This window comes from Dreissena polymorpha, chromosome 9 (assembly GCF_020536995.1).
Source record: "Dreissena polymorpha isolate Duluth1 chromosome 9, UMN_Dpol_1.0, whole genome shotgun sequence".
Taxonomy (NCBI): domain Eukaryota; kingdom Metazoa; phylum Mollusca; class Bivalvia; order Myida; family Dreissenidae; genus Dreissena; species Dreissena polymorpha.
In genome coordinates this window covers 73,199,306-73,221,501 of record NC_068363.1, presented here as the reverse complement: position 1 = coordinate 73,221,501, position 22,196 = coordinate 73,199,306, and the positions used below count along the sequence as shown (strand labels likewise).

At 34.4% G+C, this 22,196-nt stretch overlaps 2 protein-coding genes across 4 annotated transcripts in view; both read right to left on the bottom strand.

The window, feature by feature from the left end:
* Positions 1 to 1,259: 1,259 nt before the first annotated feature.
* On the bottom strand, positions 1,260 to 12,102 carry LOC127845469 (uncharacterized). Its single transcript, XM_052376399.1, has 4 exons — positions 12,089 to 12,102; positions 10,560 to 10,670; positions 3,817 to 4,054; positions 1,260 to 2,929 (listed from the first exon to the last, which is right to left on the bottom strand). Exons 3-4 carry the CDS (start codon positions 3,987 to 3,989, stop codon positions 2,578 to 2,580), a joined length of 525 nt encoding a protein of 174 aa, XP_052232359.1. The 5' UTR covers positions 3,990 to 4,054; positions 10,560 to 10,670; positions 12,089 to 12,102; the 3' UTR covers positions 1,260 to 2,577.
* A 1,907-nt stretch (positions 12,103 to 14,009) lies between these two features.
* Positions 14,010 to 22,196, bottom strand: part of LOC127844403 (receptor-type tyrosine-protein phosphatase alpha-like) — a 70,573-nt gene continuing 62,386 nt past the window's right edge. For all 3 annotated transcript variants that reach the window (XM_052374551.1, XM_052374552.1, XM_052374554.1), the window contains 2 exons: positions 21,739 to 21,874; positions 14,010 to 19,976 (listed from right to left, as the gene is read on the bottom strand). In XM_052374551.1, coding sequence (XP_052230511.1) covers positions 19,848 to 19,976; positions 21,739 to 21,874 — 265 coding nt within the window. In that variant the 3' untranslated portion in view covers positions 14,010 to 19,847. The remainder of the gene's footprint in view (positions 19,977 to 21,738; positions 21,875 to 22,196) is intronic.

Below are 22,196 nucleotides of genomic sequence, written 5' to 3'. Positions count from 1 at the left end.
TTTATCTCATAGAGATAACTTTTGATCGTTCATAAACATCGACCACAATCAACGCCGTATATCTTTTTTAAAGATATTTCTTGTTTAGACTTGTTGCGAGACTTGTCTAATGGTTAATCGCTGACGTCCTTGGTCCATACTCGTGGAAAGCAATTCAAGTGCGAATCAACTAGCTCTCCAATCGTAACAGTTGTGTTTTTACCACTTCAACAAGTGAATCCAACAATTAAATTTGTTATATCTCTAATGGGTTACAACTTCGACAAAGTCGTTGAAATCTTACATTTTTACAATAAATAACCAGTACGGTTTCGTGCAATATGGTGAAAGGGTTTACTATTTGCGATTGGCGCGCTATTATGCCTATTTGTGTTCTCATTTAAGATTGCATTTAAGGTCGATTCCATTCGTAATACAATAATTATTCGGACGAACGAACGAAGATCGAACAAAGAACAACCAAACATACAAAGAATGTATATATTTATTTAAAAAAAAATCAGTATAGATATTCCTGCCTGTAAGTATTTTTATTTGCAATTTACCAACCTATAAAAACACTTGTAACAATTGGCTTGCTAAATATTCCTTTTATTATATACAGTTTTGAATCATTTAAGTTAAAAAATGAGTTTAAGCGTTCATAATTAACCAAGAATGCTCTTATAATTTTCTGCATTCAATGTGACGTCATTAAAAGTAGTCCGGCTGGTATTGTAATACGCACGTGGAAAACTAGCGTGTAGCATAATACGGGAATTATTTCTGTGCAGTTGTATTTTACCGATTGATAAAACTTGTATTTTTGGAAACATAAAGCAGGTATAAAATAAAAATAATGCATAACATTTTCCGACAGCAGAATAAGCTGCTATATATCCCAAAGAATGTGTCCAATGCTTTACGAGCAACTGTCATTAGAAAGTTCTGAATATAGAGCTACTAGGTTTCATATGATTGAACTAGGTTTATTACTTTCAATACACATAGAGGTAGTAAGTACTATTATTTTTATAATCAAATGCGCTTATCTAGGACGGAAATAAAAATACTTTGTTACGATTTAGTTCAACATTACCGATTACTCTCATATATTACATTCTTCTTTAAAATTACAGTAATTGTGATCTCTCTATTGCGAATTTTCCACCATTTTTGTCGATTTCGATCAGTCTGTGTACTCATCTGGGACCATTTCAGGTTATGAACCGATAATTATACACCAATCACAACTTGAACATATATAACAAGAACCGAACAACCATATTTCATACAGTGTTTATACTACAAGCGCTTGAAAATATTGAAAAAAGCATGTCTTTTTTGTACATAGGTATACAAATAAATCATAATAATTTAATATCAACATGAAACGTCAAAATATATCACATTTACCGCCAGCAGCAACTAAAAAATCAAATACTGTTAAAATAGGAAACAGACTAACAATTAACGTTATATACCCTCATGAAAGATGCATCGCCAAATAATTAGATAACTTATGTAGATTGAATACGGCTGACACTGACTTTTTGTATTCAAACGTTGCAATTTAATTAAACACTTATAAATTCATCTGTGATGCAATTTTAATACGACAGACAAAATATATTAACGATCAGAAACATGACGCCATTTGGACGAAATGAATCAATTCTAATGCGTTTAGCATTTCCCTACCATTAACTTGTACATTATTCTATTTAAGTTGAATACAATAATTACTTATAATTTAATGAACTCAACATATGAGAAAACACGAATGCAAATGCGAATCTTACAAATTAAAATGCATGAAAAAAACTGTTTTCTATTTTTATATCCGTGAACTTAATCATCATGGTGAGAGTGCAAGTTTTACATCAAATTATGGACATTGGTAATTCTTATATGGCCTGCAAGCATAAGCGACTCAACACGACAAAACTAATGTATCGTCTAGACATGTATAAGGTTGCATATTGCGTTCGTAAATTAATTTTATAAAGAACAATTTTATTATTACAAAATGTTAAATATTGTCATTGTATTCATAAAAGCAATCAACAGGAATATCACAAGCGTCAATAACAAAATTAAAATGTCTTAAATTGATACTGTACGTTGTGGATCTTAGTAGATCTCAAAGAAAAAGTTTACTTTAACCCATTTATGACTAGTGGACTCTTCCATCCTATTAAATTGGATCAATTTATTTCCATGTCTAGTATATTTATTTCTATATTTAGAATATTTCCTATAGAAATTCCTTGAATCAAACAGCACAGACCCTGATAAGACGCCGCATCATGCAGCGTCTCATCTGGGTCTACGCTGTTTGCCAATGCTTTTTTTTCTAGACGCTCGGCATAAATGGGTTAACATGTCAATTTGAATAATTACAACATGCATGTAGACACATACAAAAAGACATTTTACAGACACATCACATCCATTCATTCAACGGCTGGTTAATTTGTCACAAAGTATGCACATTGCAACAATACCCTTAAACGAATATGGACACAACCATTCAAAGTAATGGCGCACAGCACATAGCGGCGTATTTGTGTTAAAGCATCTTTTATAATTTCTGTGTCAGTATCTCTCCCTATATGGCGGTGGCGAATCGCTTTCTTTAAGGACACCTTCCGATGTACACATTTCCGGCGTGACAGGACCCAGCGTTTCATATGGAGGCGGCGACACCGGCACTGCCGGTTCGGCTCGCGCGACACTGGCTATGCAGAAGACGCGTCGGACGATGATTAGGCCTATTGCTCCCCTGGGGGCAGGGGCACCGGGCTGTGCGGCGGCAAGCCGGTAACCGGGTTGAATGGCGACCTGTGTCGAGCCTTGGGTGGGGAGGCGCTGCATGGAAGGTGTGGTAGGGATGTTGGTCACCAGAGGGCGTGCGTCTTCGAGTCGCTCTTGTCGACGCTTTATGGCCCTGAAAATGTATATCTAAAAATTCAAACAAGGTCCCTAAAATGGATCATCCTGACTTTGAACACGAATGCCCACGATTCCATAAACTGCTATCATAAATATATCGTACCGGGTACTTATGAGTCGCGTTCTGAGAAAACTGGGATTAATACATGTGCGTAAAGTGTCGTCCCAGATTAGCCTGCGCAGTCCGCACATGCTAATCAGGAACGACACTTACCGCTTAAATTGGATTTTTGCTAAGAAGAGACTAAAATGTCATTTAAGCGGAAAGTGTCGTCCCTGATTAGCCTGAGCGGCCCTGATTAGCCTGAGCGGACTGCACTGTACGCACATGCATTATGTCCAGTTTTCTCAGAACAAGACTCATATATTTAAAATTCTAGTTTTCCAAGAAATGCAAGTCATCGTCATAGTTTAAAAGGAAGCTTGTGCAAACAAAGTACCTGTGCCATGCGAAACGTTCGGATAACACCTTTGCATCAAAGTAATTGTTCTCTTCTCGAAGCCACAGTCGAGCAAGTAAGAAAAGCGCAACTATATTCTCAAAGTATTTATCAGTAAATGAAAGTTACGTTAGGATTTTGAACAGCTTAATTATATCACATACATTGATCTCACATAAATATGTCGTGTATATGAGAATGTACATATCGCATCTAAAAACTTATGTTTTAATGCACATAGAAGTCCATACCAATACATGTAACCTTTGAAAAGTTACCTATGCAATGCCTTCTGATGACAAAATTCACAAAGACAACTGTCTTTAAAAGTAAAGTTTTGGTTCAAGACAGCTGAACAATTAATAGCTTTAAGAACGAATAAATACACTATTCTATCAAATCGATGGATAAGACATATTTGCCTTACGAGTTGAACACGTACCAGCAGCATATGACAAGCATCATCACGACGAAGAAAACGACTCCCACAATTATCCCCGTGATCTCTCCGCCCCCTAGGCGCAACGGTGTCGCGTCTTGGCTGCTTTGGGATGGCTCCATCCCGTACTGGTTATTGTGGTTGTACTGGTTGTTTTGGTCATCGACCCACGACATTTCCGGTTTCAGTGTAGTCGGTTTGAAAGTGGAAATCTTAAAGTTGTCCCAGTCAGTCCTGTAGTCTGTAAATACAGTTAATCTGTTGTTTTTCATTACATGCAAACGCTCTGGTCACAATGTTTCACAAAATCTTTCTAACTTCCTTTTATATAATCCAAAGCACTTGACACAAACATTTTGCGTAAGTTAATACACCGATTGTATATCTTGAAATATTATACTAGGCACACTTTGAAAATGACGTCTGGTAACTATTCATATGTATTACCACCTGTATGTCGCATGCCCCATCTGTATTGCGGTACATTTGTATATCCTGTTATGTGATGATCTGCTCGGTGTTTTATTACAAAAACTGTCAGGTTGTTTTGGGGTTTCTGTGGTTTCAGGTTAACCCATTTATGCCTAGTGGACTCTCCCATCCTTCTCAATAGGATAAATTTATTTTCAAAATCAGGGATGTCTAGTATATATTTTTCTATATTCAGAGTATTTCTTACATAAATTCCTTTAAGCAAACAGCACAGACCCTGATAAGACGCTGCATCATGCGGCGTCTCATCTGGGTCTACGCTGTTTGCAAAGGCCTTTTCTATAGACGCTATGCATAAATGGGTTAGTAAGCATGAACGAAATAATAAAACATTTGTACATGCTAGCTTTGAATGTTTTATTTGGATCAGACAATAAATAAGGCTGAACAAAAAAGTTCCAAGTGTTGCGTGCGCACATCGTCCAAGATCTGAGTATATATTCACATACAATCAAACTAACGATCTTTCAAATTACTGTATTGGTAGGCTCTTTGCTAATGATAGCTAGATGTACAGAAAGAACTAGTAGCAGCGGAAACCCCTTACAACCGCAAAACAACTTCACTGCCACCCACCAAAACTGGCGACGGTAATGACTGATGACTTTTCATCAATGTAATCCTTTAGGACAAGAGATCCGTGCAATAAATAATAATTTACTAAACCAATGCAGCAGAACACACGCTTATGAACAACGCGGCATCGCGGCTGATATGTCATAGAAACCCAACATTAACTCATCTATGCCTAGCGTCTAGAAAAAAAAGGCCTTGGCAAACAGCGTAGACCCAGATGAGGGGTCAGGGTCTGCGCTGTTTGCTTAAAGGAATTTCTGTAAGAAATATTCTAAATATAAAAATACATATAATAGAAATCCATAATTTGGAAATAAATAGATCCAATTTAAAAGGATGGGAGAGTTTACTAGGCATAAATGGGTTAACAACGAATATGAAAGAGATCTTAATCCATTGGAGGACATTTATTATCAAGTCAAGCATGAGCCAATGATCAAACCGTTCCATCCCGCACTCTTCGCAAGAAAACTTGGCAGGTGATCTCAGCACCCGTCAGGGCGGTTTGCTCCGGACATTCTAGCCCACCCCAACCACTACAGTACTTGGAAAAAGTACTTTTGCCCGGATCCTAACATAATTTATCCCCAGGCGCGGAAGGACTATTTAAGCCGCGTTCTAAGAAAACTAGGTTTAATGCATGTGCGTAAAGTGTTGTCCCAGATTAGCCTGTGCAGTCCGCACAGGCTAATCAGGGACGACACTTTCCGCTTTAATGGTATTTTTTAGTTTTAATAAAGTCCCTCTGCACAGGCTAATCAGGGACGACACTTTTCGCTTTTATGGTATTTTTTAGTTTCAAGGAAGTCCCTCTTTACCGAAAAGCAAGTTTAGGCGGAAAGTGTCGTCCCTGATTAGCCTGTGCGGACTGCACAGGCTAATCTGGGATGACACTGAACGCACATGCATTAAGCCCAGTTTTCTCAGAACAATGCCCATTTAAGCTTCGAATTTCATGTTTACACACACACATAAACACACATCGCCAAGTCATTGCAACGAATCGGACTCTAACTCTATCTTATAAACCAGCTTAAGATTGTACAAGGCATAGTAACACGCATTGTTGAAAAAGATTGCCGAAAACATAACACAAATACAACTTTATTTACAGTGAAATCATGTATCACATTCCGAGAAATCAAAGATCAACACGTAGACATCCACCAAACCGTTCCACTAGAAGACTTCTGAGGATTTACTTGAGGCATTAACGTTTAATCCAAATTATCTTCGGCTTAACCTAATTCTTCTAACAAAGCTTCTTCACAGCCAGCTCACTAGTGTAGTGTTCTGACTAAAATGTTTTGTTTTCCAGATAAATTTTGGCTATATTCGACTATTCAAATCTATTTTTCAAATACATGAATCAATGTATAAATAAATTAATCAATTTATTTATTAATTCGTTTGTTCGTCCAATCGTACTTTCGTGCGCGCGTGCGTGCGTGCGCAGGTTCGTTTGTTCGAAAAAAAGGCTCTGCAGAGCTATGCGATTTCGGACATTGAAAGAACTTCTCGTCTTTTGTAAAAATTGTTTATGGACACGCATTTTATCAACTTACGTACCTTAATATTTTTGGTGAGATGTTTGTTTCAACAATAAGCTTAATAAAGACTGTCGCGATCCAGCTTGATTGCGTTTATATTTTTTAAGCGAGAACAGGGCGAAACGAGAAATAATGTCACACGTTGTAAAAGCTTCAACAGGAACCGGTGTGCTCTTGAAGTACTTGATGCCAGTGTTTTTAGTTCAAGTTAGGCCAAAAATGTTTCTTTAAAACTAGCCCGACCGACTCCTTTTTTGGGGGGTGCGGACCATTAACTTGTTCCGTACACCAGAATGCGCTTTTGCTCATTTTCAGTACGTCAGAACGTTCAATCATCCACACAAGTATCTTTTACATATAGGGAAATATAAAATACAAAGAGATAATATGGATTTCTGTAATTTAATATCCTTATTTAAGTAGGAAATAATAACTAAACAAAAAACAACAACTTTTGCCAAACTTCTAACCCTATTTTAGAGTGTTGGTGGCAACAAGCCACTTATTTTTATAGCCTTTTATGTCCAAATAATAGTCGGTTATACCATTTGCACTCATGCTATTATGGTCAAATAAATCTCTGTTGTCATCGGGTTAATGCTGCTGGTACAACATTGATAATTGCAGTGAAAGCACAAAACTTACATGAACACGCTTATGTTAATATGTGGGTGGAGGTACGCTTTAGCGAATGAAAGTTTCGCCACCCAAGAAATATGTTATAAATGACCATTTATTAAATGATATTTCTATATTAAACTGAAATCAATACATACTCATTAAACGCACTCATTAAACCATATGTAACTTACCTGTTTTTTTTGCTATCGAAACGAATATCACAAACCAAAAGCCACAATCGCTCAATATTTTAGAACACCTTAAATCTCTGTATACCTAAACAAGGAAGCTTTGAATCTTCAATTCATGTGGACGAATAGAGCGTAACGAATATCATATTCCGACACATGAAACTAGGTTTCGCGTTTAAGCCGTTATTATATCTCATTCCACGATGATTTTGCATTTGATCTTTATAACATTGAATGTTCACGATTGTGCAAGGTAGCTACCATCATAGTTCATGATCCAAGCTCTGGGAAAACGGGATGTAATGCATGTAGGTAAAGTGTCGCCCAGATTCTCCTGTGCAGGCCGTTGTGTCGCCCAGATTCGCCTCTGCAGGCAGCGCGGCTAATCAGGGACAACACTTTCCGCCTAAATTGGATTTTTTTCGCAGTTGATAGACTTCCATTATACAAAAATACTCAAGGTCTCATGCTCAATTCAACTTATTGTTAAAACATAATCATCCGAGCATTAGATATAAGCATGACGATCGTAAATCAGTCACATATAATTGTGTACGGTTAATCACATGCAGGATTTCCAATAAACACCCAAATCATTATCAAAACATGTTTATTTTATTGTCTGTATATCTGAGCCTTGTTCTGAGAAAAACACTTTCCGCCTAAACTTGATTTTCGGTAAGGAGGGGCTTTCTTGAAACTAAAAATACCATAAAAGCGGAAAGTGTCGTCCCTGATTAGCCTGTGCGCAATGCACAGGCTAATCTGGGACGACACTTTACGCACATGCATTAAGCCCAGTTTTCTCAGAACGCGGCTCATATGAATATTAAACTGATTCTCTACGAATATCCAACTGATTGTCAATAAGTAGTAAATGTGTTGTGAATAAACAGCAAAGTGTTGAATGTTCTTTAACCCATTTAAACCTAGTGGACTCTCCCATCCTTCTAAATGGATCAATTTATTTCCAAAATTATGGATGTCTAGTATATTTATTTCTATATTAAGAATATTTCTTACGGAAATTCCAGTAAGCAAACAGCGCAGACCCAGATGAGAAGCCGCATCATGCGGCGTCTCATCTGGGTCTACGCTGTTTGCCAAGGCCTTTTCTCTTGACGCTAGGCATAAATGGGTTAACTGACTGCCAACGGATATTCAGCTGATTGTCAATGAATATTCAACAGATCTTAAATGCGCATTTCACTTAATATAAATGGGTATTCATCGGACTGTAAATGTGTAAATCATTAATTATTCATTGATCCATAACATCTGTGACAGAGGCGTATCCAGAAAATTTTCAGAGGGGGGGCTCAACAGGGGAGGGTGCCCCCTTCCGTCGTCGATTTTTTTTTTAAATGGCACCTTGAAATGATGCGATTTCCTGCTATCTAATCTGCATTTTGCATGATAAAAGTGCATGTGAAGCAAAAAAGAACTTGAGTTCACACATCAAGTGTGACAGACACACGGACAGACAGACACACAGGGGTAAATCAAATGTCTCTCAAACCACTAAAGTGGTGGGAGACATTATCTTTATCCATAACTTTTTTAACGGAGTTAGATGGGTGGACCTCCTATTTAAACTTGTTGGATATCCTACTAGGTCAACTTTGGTACAACATTAAAATGTTTATGTCCATGTCCCTATGAATGGAAAGCAGGCACACAACGGACAACCTGCCCTGACCCATTGATGATCTTAGTTTTGTCTTAACAAGTCCTTGGGCACTGATACTCCTTTCACACTCGCATGATGTGACAGGGAACACACATGATATGGACAAAACAGTGTAAATGGTGGGGTACAGCTGGGAATCACAATGTGCAACAGAGCCCTGAAGGGAAGTAGGTGGGTTGGGTACACCTTTCCGCATAGCCTGCCATATAAAGTGCAACTCGGCAGGGAGGGACTGAGGGGAAGGGAGATCATCATTACACCATTCAAGTTCACTAGCACTGACAGGAGAGGAGCACATTTGTTTAGGTATAAACTTCAATCCCTTGGCTGCTTTAGTCTGCAAATCATTGAATTGGGTGTCCATTTCGTTCACAAAAGTGTCAACAAAGGGAGTCGTTAGGTTTCTTGTGTAGTTTAATTCGGGTGTTGCTGCCTCGATATTGTCACGCTTTAAGAAAATGATTTAGTTTCATATAGCAAAGTAATTCTTCATTTTTTGAGTCTTCTAATTTTAAAAACTATGGATGAACATCAAAGCAGTTAGCCCGATTTGTAAAACAAAAACAAATCAAAACAAAAAAAAATTGCCATTCATTTAGTGTGCAGTTGAAATTCACTGGCAATAACTTGTTACTCAAAAGGATTATCAATCTAAAGAGCTAATACCAATTAAATTCATCAAAGAAATTACCGAGAAAATAATAATGATTGTCCATTGCGTTCGTCTAAACTCGTTAATTGCTACAAATTGAAAGATTGTTTTTCACAAGTTTCATGCGGCAGCCATTTGTAAACATTTATCTATAGCTGAATGTTTGGATGAATTTCATTAGTTTAATTTATCTTCTTCAGCCAATCAAATAGCGCAGTTTATTACTTACAGTCAATGAAGCGCGCACTATAGCTGACGAAGGTTAGATCGTCTGTACACATGCCTGGGGGCTAATCACACAAATCGACAGCTGTTTATGGCTTAATTAGGGACAAATGACAGGAAATACACAAGTGGATTGAAACTGTAAGGGGCTCATTTTTATTAAAAATCGTGTCTAGCCAGCCAGCTGGGGGGGCTTTAGCCCCCTAGCCCCCCACCTAAATACGCCTCTGTGTGATGCCTATACTGTTCAACTGGATGGCTATATATTGTTGAATACTTATTAATTATAAATCGACACTCAATTGATTATTAATGAATATTCAACAGACTGTCGGCGGATCCTCAAATGATAGTATACATATGCATCTACGACACGAATCAAAACATTCTAATTGTCATTGTTAATCTTAAACATATTACACATTGGTAAACGAAGTGAAACAAAGCACTCAAAAGATGGTACATGTATATAAATATGCATCTAATGGTAAATATAGGTATTAAAAGGATGGCGAAAGTATGATTGTAACAGGTTCTGTAGTTCTAATCTGTATAGCTCAATTACATCAACGGACGTGGGCTTATAGAGACGTTTCGGGGTATTTTTCCCTTACGAATATGTAATCTGAGTCTTTGGAAACTTCCTGACAACTCTCCCAGAGTAGTGTTGAACCTTGAACATTTCCCGGGTGGTTGTTTGATAATACAAATGGAACCAGGAAAAAAATCATTCCGAAATCATACGTTACCACAGAATAATTCGTCGTCCCCTTGAGGACAGAACTTGATCCCGTCACACCTCTGGTTCAAGCCGTAACAGATTAGCGAGTCCGAGCAAAACAAGTAACAGTTGCCCAGGCCTGAAGTTTAGAGATATGAATACTGTAAAACTATTGCACGCTTATAATTTAATAGTTACGTATGAAAGTGTCAGTATTGGCTATAGTAATTTATGTACGTGTCAGTATTTGTTATGGTAATATATGTACGTGTTAGTATTGGTTATAGTAATATATTTACGTGTTAGTATTATTTATAGTAATGTATGTACGTGTCAGTATTAGTTGTAGTAATATTTGTAAGTGTTAGTATTGGTTATAGTAATATATGTACGTGTTAGTATTGGTTATATAAATATATGTACGTGTGATTATTGGTGATAGTAATGTATGTACGTGCGAGTATTGGTGATAGTAATATATGTACATGTGAGTATTGGTGATAGTAATATATGTACGTGTGAGTATTGGTGATAGTAATATATGTACGTGTGAGTATTGGTGATAGTAATGTATGTACGTGTCAGTATTGGCTATAGTAGTGTATGTACGTGTGAGTATTGGTGATAGTAGTGTATGTACGTGTCAGTATTGGTGATAGTTATGTATGTACGTGCCAGTATTGGTGATAGTAATGTATGTACGTGTCAGTATTGGCTATAGTAGTGTATGTACGTGTCAGTATTGTTTATGGTAATATATGTACGTGTCAGTATTGGTTATAGTAATGTATGTACGTGTCAGTATTTGCTATACCGGTAGTTGTGTATGTACTTGTCAGTATTGGCTATAGTTGTGTATGTACGTGTCAGTATTGGCTATAGTTGTGTATGTACGTGTCAGTATTGGTTATAGTAATGTATGTACGTGTCAGTATTGGTTATAGTAATGTATGTACGTGTCAGAATTGGCTATAGTAATGTATGTACGTGTGAGTATTGGTTATAGTAATGTATGTACGTGTCAGCATTGGCTATAGTAATGTATGTACGTGTCAGTATTGGCTATAGTTGTGTATGTACGTGTCAGTTGGTTAGAGACGCTTTGTTTGCAATCATCATTAAGGACATATCACTTTCTAAATTGGTCAGAAGTGGGTGGGATAATGTAATTGCTCATATTAACATTCTATATAAAGTTTGGAACAATGTGCACAATTAAAATAGCATATACATAAGTGATACATTGATTTATGAACAAAACAAGAAAATAAGGACTTACAACGCCCAATAAGAAAGTGATTTATGAGGTGAAAACATGTGATTATTTACTCTTTTTGAAATATTTCATTAGAACTGGTTCATGTATCACTGAAGTGTTTGTTATTTTAGTTATGCATATTGTTCCAAACTTAATATAGAATGCTAATATGAGGAATTATTAGTTGACATTACTCCATCCACTTCTGACCGTTTCAGAAAGTGATGTCCTTAACGGTATGTATATGTCTGTATTTCTCTGTATTGGTACATACTAGTACATGGTAAACTAGCGCTCACCTGGGTATGTCTCTATTTATTCCAAATAAATAATTGTAAATATAATTTAAATATTTAAATGAAATTTCAACTACAATTTGATCTAAAGTTATGAAATCTAAGTACATGTCAAGTCATGCATGGATAGTGTTGCGAAGGTTTGCCGTTGTTGAGAATGTGAAATGTAATGGTAAACATTAAAGGTAGATAGCAAACATTATTTGGAATAATATTTTTGTTGCAAGAAAGCAATTGCATATTATGCTTTTTCTTTTTTACTGCTTCTACTAGACATATTACTTATTTTTAATTATTTCGCCAGCTAAACAATAATTGACCATTGAAATAAAATATTTTGTACAATTTTTGTTTATCGAGTAAAGTGAAAATAATGAGTACATAGTAGTATCTGCCAAATATATTTGATAAACACTACATTACTATAACGTTTATGTAGCGGAAATTAATGATATCATATTTTCTTAGCTGTATAAATAATAATATAATATAGTATACAAAAAACATTTATATATTACATACAATTGGCATCACAATAATTTAAGAAATAGTATGTGCTGATCGTAATGCTGCAATATTACATGTTGTAATATTACATTTTGATGTTGAGATGCCCGTAAACCGGAAAAGAGTTCCTTTATGCATTGTTCTGTTTCGATTTATAAGAAGCACCCATGGCTTGTTGACTCCTACCATTCTATGTTTCTATAGAGCTTTCGGTAAATGGTATGTCTGTACCGCTTTCAGACTGTATAGGGATGGTTTGAAAACTGATTCAATCTACCCTATGTCGTGTTTACTTATTTAAAAAAGCTATTTTAAAATGATAAAATAACTGATTTTAATATTCTGTACACAAAAACTTGGACGGATACAATAATTCGTGTTCATTGCTATAATATCTTATGTTTTTATGTTATGAATAACATAACATTACAAGTCGGGCGGAAATTATAAATACCATTGGAAAAAAGTCAAGACAAGAATTCCCGTAAAAAGAACAATTAAAATATTGACCTTGCCGTTCATAATTTATTTACATCGGGCAAAATGGGTTATAATGTTAACTAAAGTCACATGCATAGAAACCATGTGTGGCTAAGATCAAGGGCACATAATTAAGGAACATGCTGATTGCTGGGTAAGAAAACATATGTTATGCACACGAACACATGGGGATTACTTATTTGAGTTTCAATTTCATCGCTTGAGAATTAGTTCTCTCCGTAAATAGATCTTACATTTTAAACGGACCGGCCGATAATCTAACCAACCAACCAACCGACTGACCGACCGACCGACCGCGTAACTCCTATATAGCCCATGTCAAATTTTGTTTGCGGGGGTAAAAGTAATTTTTATATAGATGCTATTTCGGTCCATATGAACGATACTTAGTAGCAGCATGCCTTAAACAAAAACCAGATTTCAATTATCTAAACACGTGCTGTCAAACATTAAGCGCCTTTTAAGAGCACACTGCCTTTTACAGATACAATAATCAATGCATGGTCACGTGGTCGCTGCATTTGCGAATTTTTAGAGGGGAGTGTTACGTTTTACATCCGCTTGCGGTTCAGTCGCATCTCATTTAAAATGCAAGTGTTGCGCATTTAACCCATATATGCCTAGTGGACTCTCCCATCCTTCTAAATTGAATTAATTTATTTCCAAAATTAGGGATGTTTAGTATATTTATTCTATATTTAGAATATTTCTTACAGAAATTCCTGTAAGCAAACAGCGAAGACCCTGATGAGACGCCGCATCATGCGGCGTCTCATCTGGGTCTACGCTATTTGCTTAGGCCTTTTTTCTAGACGCTATGCATAAATGGGTTAACCCCGTTATTTCAATGACTCATAATTGTATGGAGCATTGCAGTAAGCTTTAAGATTGGATCATAAAATAACGACACAAAGCGTGTCTGTGAAAGTTTATTGCAAATGAAATCAAGGTTAACATCAAGCAATATCAGTAACAACAACCAGGTGACAGCTCATCGTCAATCCGATATAAAAGCCATAAAAGCAAAAAGTTCAGGAGGCTAGTTTGATAAAAGCATATAACCTTTGTTAACAACACAAATGTAAAACAACCCAGAATATGGAATGACAAACTGGAATGATAATTGTTGAATGCGAAAAAAATGAATTGCTATTCTTATAAAAAATAAATCAACATCAGAAAATGTCTTATTAAGGTTCAAAACGAAATTAAAATGAAGATGAGATTTGGTATAAAAAAACAACAACTAAATAATGCATCAGCTTATAAAAAAATAATTCATTCTTTCCAAGAGGAATATAAAAAAAATATTAAAGAATCTATGCATAAAATGCACTCATGTAATGATATATAATTAATTACATGATAAATGGAAATTGTTGTTCATTTTATTAACAATATGTTGTTCAATTTTATTAAGGATACGTTAATTGTTTACAGAGTTACATTCAAACATCTATTGCCTCTATATTTTGTTTATTAACCCATTTATGCCTAGCGTTTAGAAAAAAGGCAAACAGCGTTGACCCAGATGAGATGCATAATGTGGCGTCTCATCAGGGTCTTCGATGTTTGCTTAAAGAACTATCTGTAAGAAATATTCTAAATATAGAAAAAATATACTAGACATCCCTAATTTTGAAATAAATTGATCCAATTTCAAGGTATGGGAGAGTCCACTAGGCATAAATGGGTTAATTAATTAACATTTGACAGCTTTAGGGCATTATCTAGTCAATACTTGAACACTCCTGTGTGATAACACTTAATGACAGAAATCAATCAATCAAGCACACCTAAGTAGATCTTGAAAGCTTATTTTGATATCAAAATACTTATCTTTATTTGTTTTGGTATATGAACACATTACACTTTTCCAAATGAAATAACCTAAAATATAACATTACAAGTGTTCCTGCTATAATAAATCGTTGGTGAACTTATTAGTTTAATAATAATTATTGCAATTTGTCTAAATTAAAAACAAAAAAATAGACATTTCACAGTAAATATAATTTTATTTACTTTGGATGTGACTTCAAATAGAAAACTGAGAATGTTATATCTCTTAAAATTCAACAAAAAGCAAATATTGTCAACTAACAGTGTCGTTGTCACCCCTGTTTACAGGAAAATAATCCAATTATCATTTTATCATGAAACAAGATGTGTTTGTGAAACACAATGTCCCCCTATATGATGTTTGACCTTGTAGGATGACCTTGACATTGTGAAGGATGACCTTGACCTTTCACCACTCAAAATGTGCAGCTCCATGAGATACACATGCATGCCAAATATCAAGTTGCTATCTTCAATATTGCAAAAGTATTCATAAAATAAGCGATTTGGGCCACATATATTTGATCTCTGACCTTGAAGGATGACCTTGACCTTGACCTTTCACCACTCAAAATGTGCAGCTCCATGACATGCATGCCAAATATCAAGTTGCTATCTTCAATATTGCAAAAGTATTTATAAAATAAGCGATTTTGGCCACATTTATTTGACCTCTGACCTTGAAGGATGACCTTGACCTTTCACCACTCAAAATGTGCAGCTCCACGAGATACACATGCATGCCAAATATCAAGTTGCTATCATCAATATTGCAAAAGTATTCATAAAATGAGCGATTTTGGCCACATATATTTGACCTCTGACCTTGAAGGATGACCTTGACCTTGACCTTTCACCACTCAAAATGTGCAGCTTCATGAGATACACATGCATGCCAAATATGAAGTTGCTATCTTCAATATAGCAAAAGTTATTGCAAAATGTTAAAGTTGGCGCAAACAGACAGACCAACAGAGCAACAGACAGACCAACAGACAGGGCAAAAACAATATGTCCCCCACTACTATAGTGGGGGACATAAAAAAATGACTTCCTTTCCATAAAAAAAAAAATATATACATGTTACTAGATAATATTCATATGTACAGTAAAAACAATATTATTACAATGAGTGAGCAAACAATTAATAGACAGACAGAGGAGAGACAAGAAATGACAGAGACAGGAGCAACAATACACATATGAGTCGCGTTCTGAGAAAACTGGGCTTCATACATGTGCGTAAAGTGTCTTCCCAGATTAGCCTGTGCAGTCCGCACAGGCTAATCTGGGACAACACTTTCCGCTTTTATGACCTTTTTCGTTCAAATGAAGTCCCTTTTTATTGAAAATCTAGTTTAAGCGGAAAGTGGCGTTCCTGATTAGCCTGTGCAGACTGCACAGGCTTATCTGGGATGACACTTTACGCACGTGCATTATTTCCAGTTTTGTCAGAACGCGACTCATATGTTTATTGTTGTATTTACTTACCTAAGAACATTTATTTAATAGATCTATAAAACAAATTTACATAATTTCGCTATTTTCTTATTTTTCTGGTTATGTATATTTACAATTCAGCCAAAGGCATTATAGAGAAAGCTGTGGAAAAGGAAAAGTTATCAAATCTTATGTGAAACCACCAATTGTTAGGTTGTAATCCTTTAAATACAATAAATGCATGAAAATAAAATGCCTACAAAAGCTACATAAGAAATACTAAAGATAATTTCATAATGTGATCTGTTGTAAAGAAGTGAAAGACATTACTTACCTAGTTAAATAAATCAAAATTAATACACATTCAAATGTCAGTTTAAGTGAAACCAAATGAAACAAATACTGAATAGTGCAGATTAATTAAAGTGAATTATTTAATCAGACAGACAGGATATTTCCAGCATGAGCAATATGGTGTGTCACAATAAATGTTAGTTCATGTGTTTCTAAAGAAAATCCTTGGCATTACAATGTTTGTACTGAATAGACAAATACTTGATGGGCAACATGGTAAATAATTCATTTTTATGAAGTTTACAAGTACATGTATAAATTATTCCTCCAAATAGCATAAAACATCTTCAAGTGACCATATAAGTAAGACAATTCATTTATTATTTTCATACCTGAATATTTAAATTAACCAACACAATATGTCTGATACTTCCATGAAATTTAAATGTTCTTTGAAAATATTCTGGTTTTAATAGGCAAACAATCATAAATATTTTTAATGTTTTCTTACAAACTGATTTCATAAACGGTTAAGGTTTTTACTCACAGTGGTATGAATGCCATAACATCTTTATTTATTTCCCAGAACATTTGTATTAATGAACTAATACAGGAAATTGTGTTGAACATATAACACGAAACGAATTGAGATTTTTTCACATAATTAATTGATCAAACTTATCCTTTATATCTACAATAAAGCTTTACATAAACTAAGTTTTTACCAAATTAACAATTTACAGTTTCTGTGTTTAAAAGTATTTAAATTAATTATTTAATGTTTCCTTTAACCTTAGACAAAGATTCTTTCATACTTAAAATGCTTTTAAAACATTTTTAGTAAATAATACCTATTAGCAGTACTACGCCTTATAATTGGCTGAATGTAAAATACAAAAAAACTTTTTGAACGAAAACATTATAAAAAATGTCTTTACAAAAATAGTTTTTCACATCAACAATGTTTTTTCTAGGAATGATACAAAAACAAGAAATGTGAATAACAAATCCTATTTGATTTACAACACTCTATATACATTACAAGCACAAAAATAAACTTTGTTTACAACAACATGGTCCCCACACATCACAAGTCACAATATATCACAAAACTCGAAACAACACAACCACGGTCTCCACAAAAAAAGCAAACCAAACACAAGACTGAGATTTGTAAAAGCACATCCACTCCAAGATGTAACATAAATATGTATGACTGGATTAGATCAAATCATGATGCAATGAAATTATATTACATGTGATTTATAAAAAATAGAAAAATAAAGAAAAATTACTTAAATATTACGTCAAACTAAGTGTTTTACAATTTTCTTTGTAATGATACTTTTTTCTTCGTTTTTTTTTCTTCTTCTTAATAACCAGCCAAAATACAATTCGTAATAAAAATGCTATTTACAAGTAAATTAGTAAATTATGTTTAGAGCAATACATTATCTACAACTTATGGTTTTACTTTGCCAGATCATTTACAATCAATACATAAAGTCAACTCATGGAGACACAAGAAGGAAAAATCATGGAGAAACAAGACTTAGTCTAATAAAATATTAAGCAATTAATTTAAAAACAAATGGAATTTTGATTAAAATGCATTTTCATGTATAGTAATCAAAATAACCATGACTACCAAAACCATTAGCAATAGTACTCCAGCCAAACTTGATTCAACTTTACATGTATAAATAACTTATACAACACAAATTTGACTCTTATTTGCCTTTTCAGCTGATCTATATTTTCTACTTCTAACTACATTTTAAATTTCTCTTGAATACTGCTGCATTTTTTGATAAAAAACTAGACTATGTAATGACATGACTGAGTATGGCACTTAATGAACCAATGTTGGAAAAACATAAAAATATTCTTTAGTAAATGTTTGTAGTATATGAAACATAGATCTAAAAGAAGACATGAATGAAACAAAAATAATTTATTATTATAATGATAATATATTTTTCCAGTTAAAACATTAGTTTTAATTATCTGTATTTCACCAATATATAAATATGACTATAAACAACCATAGTAGATACTGCCTTTGGCAACTTACAAACCTATGTAATGTATATGTTTACCTCCACATTAGATACCAAATAATTGGTAATATACATTTCCAACCAGCAAATCATTAAATTTTATTTTATATAACAAATCTATGTAAATAGTGAAACAACGAAGCAACATTTTATGATGTTTCTCATCTTTAATTACATTCATACAACTAGTACATCATGTTTAACATGAAACATTCCTACACTAATCTTTTTGAATATTATTATAAAAAAACTTAGCACATAGAATGTAGAGAACAACAATACTGTCCTTAACCCTAAGTTATGACAATACATGTATTTTAAAGCAAGGTGGTATCCAGAAAGTACGCCTAGTAACATCAGTACAGCCAAAATGACCATTTGTATAGAAAATATTCATTTACTCATAATGAAATATACATATACTGATAGTCATTTAAAGTGGGTATGCACAATTTTTATATGTGTTAAATTGGAATATATTGATAAAAATATGTTATACTAACACAAAATAGGCAAGAAAAATTATACATTGAAGACTATTTTCATAAAATGCAGCAAAGACAAATTAGCGCCACCAGCCGATTGTGATGAAGATATTTTGTACATATTTTCCTACAATAACCAAAGCATTCGTCTTTTTATTAGGATCAAAGTTATTGAATAGATATCGTTGCAGGAAATTAAAATGATCTGTAAAACTAAATTTAGATTCAGATTGTATATGCATGTAATACATGCTGGCAAATTTGACTGTACAGACATTTTCGATTTCGGAATTAAATATCTGGCTTATTTCACATTTTTCGACACATGTTCTTATTAACTTTAGTTTTTATTTATATTGAAATGTATGTAAAATAAATTTTTTACATGTTTTATATAAATTCATAAATATTTGACAAAATCGTGCATACCCACTTTAAAGTCTTAACAAAACTCTAATAAAATGTATCATACAGACGCTTCCATCGCAAGAGTCTCATCTGTATTTAACTGTCAAATGTGTTTGTTTTTTTCTGTTCTTGTAAAAAATTTGTAGTCAGCAAAAGTCTACACATTAACAGCCATAGTATCAGCGGCTACAGAGGGCATAGTCTAATTGGCTAGAGAAGTTGCCATCACAACAGCCTGTCTTGTATACCGCTGTCAATGCTGTCGTTGGTTTGTCTGTCCATCTGTCTGTCCATGCCCAAGGGTTGCCTCTCAAGTGAGGCCAGAGCCATCTGGTAGAGGAACTGGTACTGCTCCTGTGGGGCAATAAGAAACATGGTTACCATGGAAACAAAAGGAACACAATTCAATTTGTCTTACTTTACTATTATAACTTATCTTACTATACTTAAATTATTGTTTATTGTGTTTGTTTGTATTGATGGCCACTTTTATCAGTATTGCAGTTACTAAACAGCAAGGTCATTTAATATGCACACTATTCATTGGCAAGCTAAGCTGAACTATCTGTTCAGTGCACATTCTTAAGCTATAAAATGGCCAATGCTTAAGGTTGAAAGAGACTTGCAGGAGCATTGTTTTGTTACTTATTGCCACACAGGATATGTGGCTGAGGCAGAATGTAATCTCATGCTTTTCAGATTTACAGCCAAGCACTCTACAAACTGAGCAAGCTGGGTCCTGTACAACAAGAGAACCATCATAGCCCTGAATTGCTCACCTGTATTCAAATTGTGATATTAGAGTGATTTTAGCTGGGAAATGTGTAATGTGTACAATAAGGAAAACAATATACACAGAAGGCAGGGCTTATTTTGACCTTGAAGTCAACTTTAAATTTAGCTCTTTCAGTGCTGGAACCGAATTTTGAAGGCCTTTGCAAACAGTTTGGATCCAGATGAGACGCCATATAATGTGGCGTCTCATCAGGATACAAACTGTTAGCTATTCTGATTACTGGTCATGTACGTAATTCCGGCCACTTTTGGGACTATTTAAGAAAAATCTTTAGTGTTAGGCAACTGGTTGAAACTAAACTTCACATATATAATCCTGGGTTCAAAACTCACCTAGCATGAAAATTTAAATAGAATTAGATCGGTGAATGTTACTTAATGAACAGAAAATGATGACATGTAAACTATCCATTTTCGTAGGTTAAATGTACCTAAAAAATCGGCCACTTTTCGGTTTGATCTGCAGATAAAATTACAAAGCAATATCTTTTGACAAATGTCCTCAATTTCAGAGTATTAATCAATGTTTATACTATTAATATTTTTGACTTGAAATTTAAAATAAATGCGAAATTATTATACCATTTACTCCCCCTACCTATTTTAATAAATATAAACAATGGGGAAACTGCTATTTCATTTAAAAATATTTGTTTTTAATGTGGTTAATAAATTTTTTCAAACATAGCTAAAAAAGTAAACACATTTTGTTTGAAAAGTTGACTTCAGTGTTGATTATTAGTAAACGCTTATATATAATATTTCAACATGTAATCTAGCAATATTCTTATAAAGGGAGGTAATTCATATATTAAAAATTTATATTTAGCTTCTAATTTGTATGTTTTGAATATAAGTTTTTGTACAATAAATTGGTAAAACTTGGATTAAAGTTTATTAGATAAAATAAAAATAATTTTATCAAATATATTTGTTTCTTATATGATTATAATTGTTGCAACATATGATGTCAGCACTTTCCCCATGAGCCAAATATTTCCTGCTATATTTGTGACATTTTAACACAAAAGTTTACGGTGATATGGTTCTTACATTTGCAAATTATTGCGAGTGGGGATGGTTTTCATGTTGATTTTTCTAAATAAAAACAAAATATGTGCGTAAAGATCATGAAAATGATTTTACACAGGTGGCCGATTTTTTACGTACAGGCCGGAATTACGTACATGACCAGTATATTCTTTGAACAAAATTCGAAGAAAATGCTAATTTTAGAAATTCAGCATACAACATTTTAGCAGACGACAAATTACCCAGCATGCAAAGGGTTAAGATTTTAATGATTGTATTAAACAAATACCATGTTTTCCACAAAGTGGGGCCGGTTGATGCGGATCTGTTTCACAGTCTGGTAGATGTCCACCTCCATATCCATCCTCATCCTCTCAAACATCAGGCTGCATGCACAGAACAGCCCGCTCTTGCTGGCTCCATTCCTGAAACATAGAATTAACCCTTTACCGCTTTACTGATGAGCAGCAAACAGCATAAAACCTGAACAGACTGCGAGTTACTCGCAGGCTGTTCTGGTTTTATGCTGTTTGCACATAGCCATTTTCACTTTGCTTCTGAGAGGGAAAGGGTTAACCATGTGCAAAAAACATAATTCGCTCCACCTGTCTGTTTGCCTGAGCTGGTTTGTTGTAGTGAATGAACCACGTCCTGGGAAAACCCTGCTTAATGCCTGTGTGTAAAATGTTATCAAGACCGCCTAGGCTAATCATGGACAATACTTTACTTCAAGACTTCCTTTTAAGT

Coding starts and splice junctions, on each gene's coding strand:
- LOC127845469 (XM_052376399.1), bottom strand. CDS start 3,989: ATGTCGTGGGTCGATGACCAAAACAACCAGTACAACCACAATAACCAG. Junction 2,930..3,816: donor ATGCTTGTCATATGCTGCTG/GTACGTGTTCAA, acceptor ATACATTTTCAG/GGCCATAAAGCGTCGACAAG.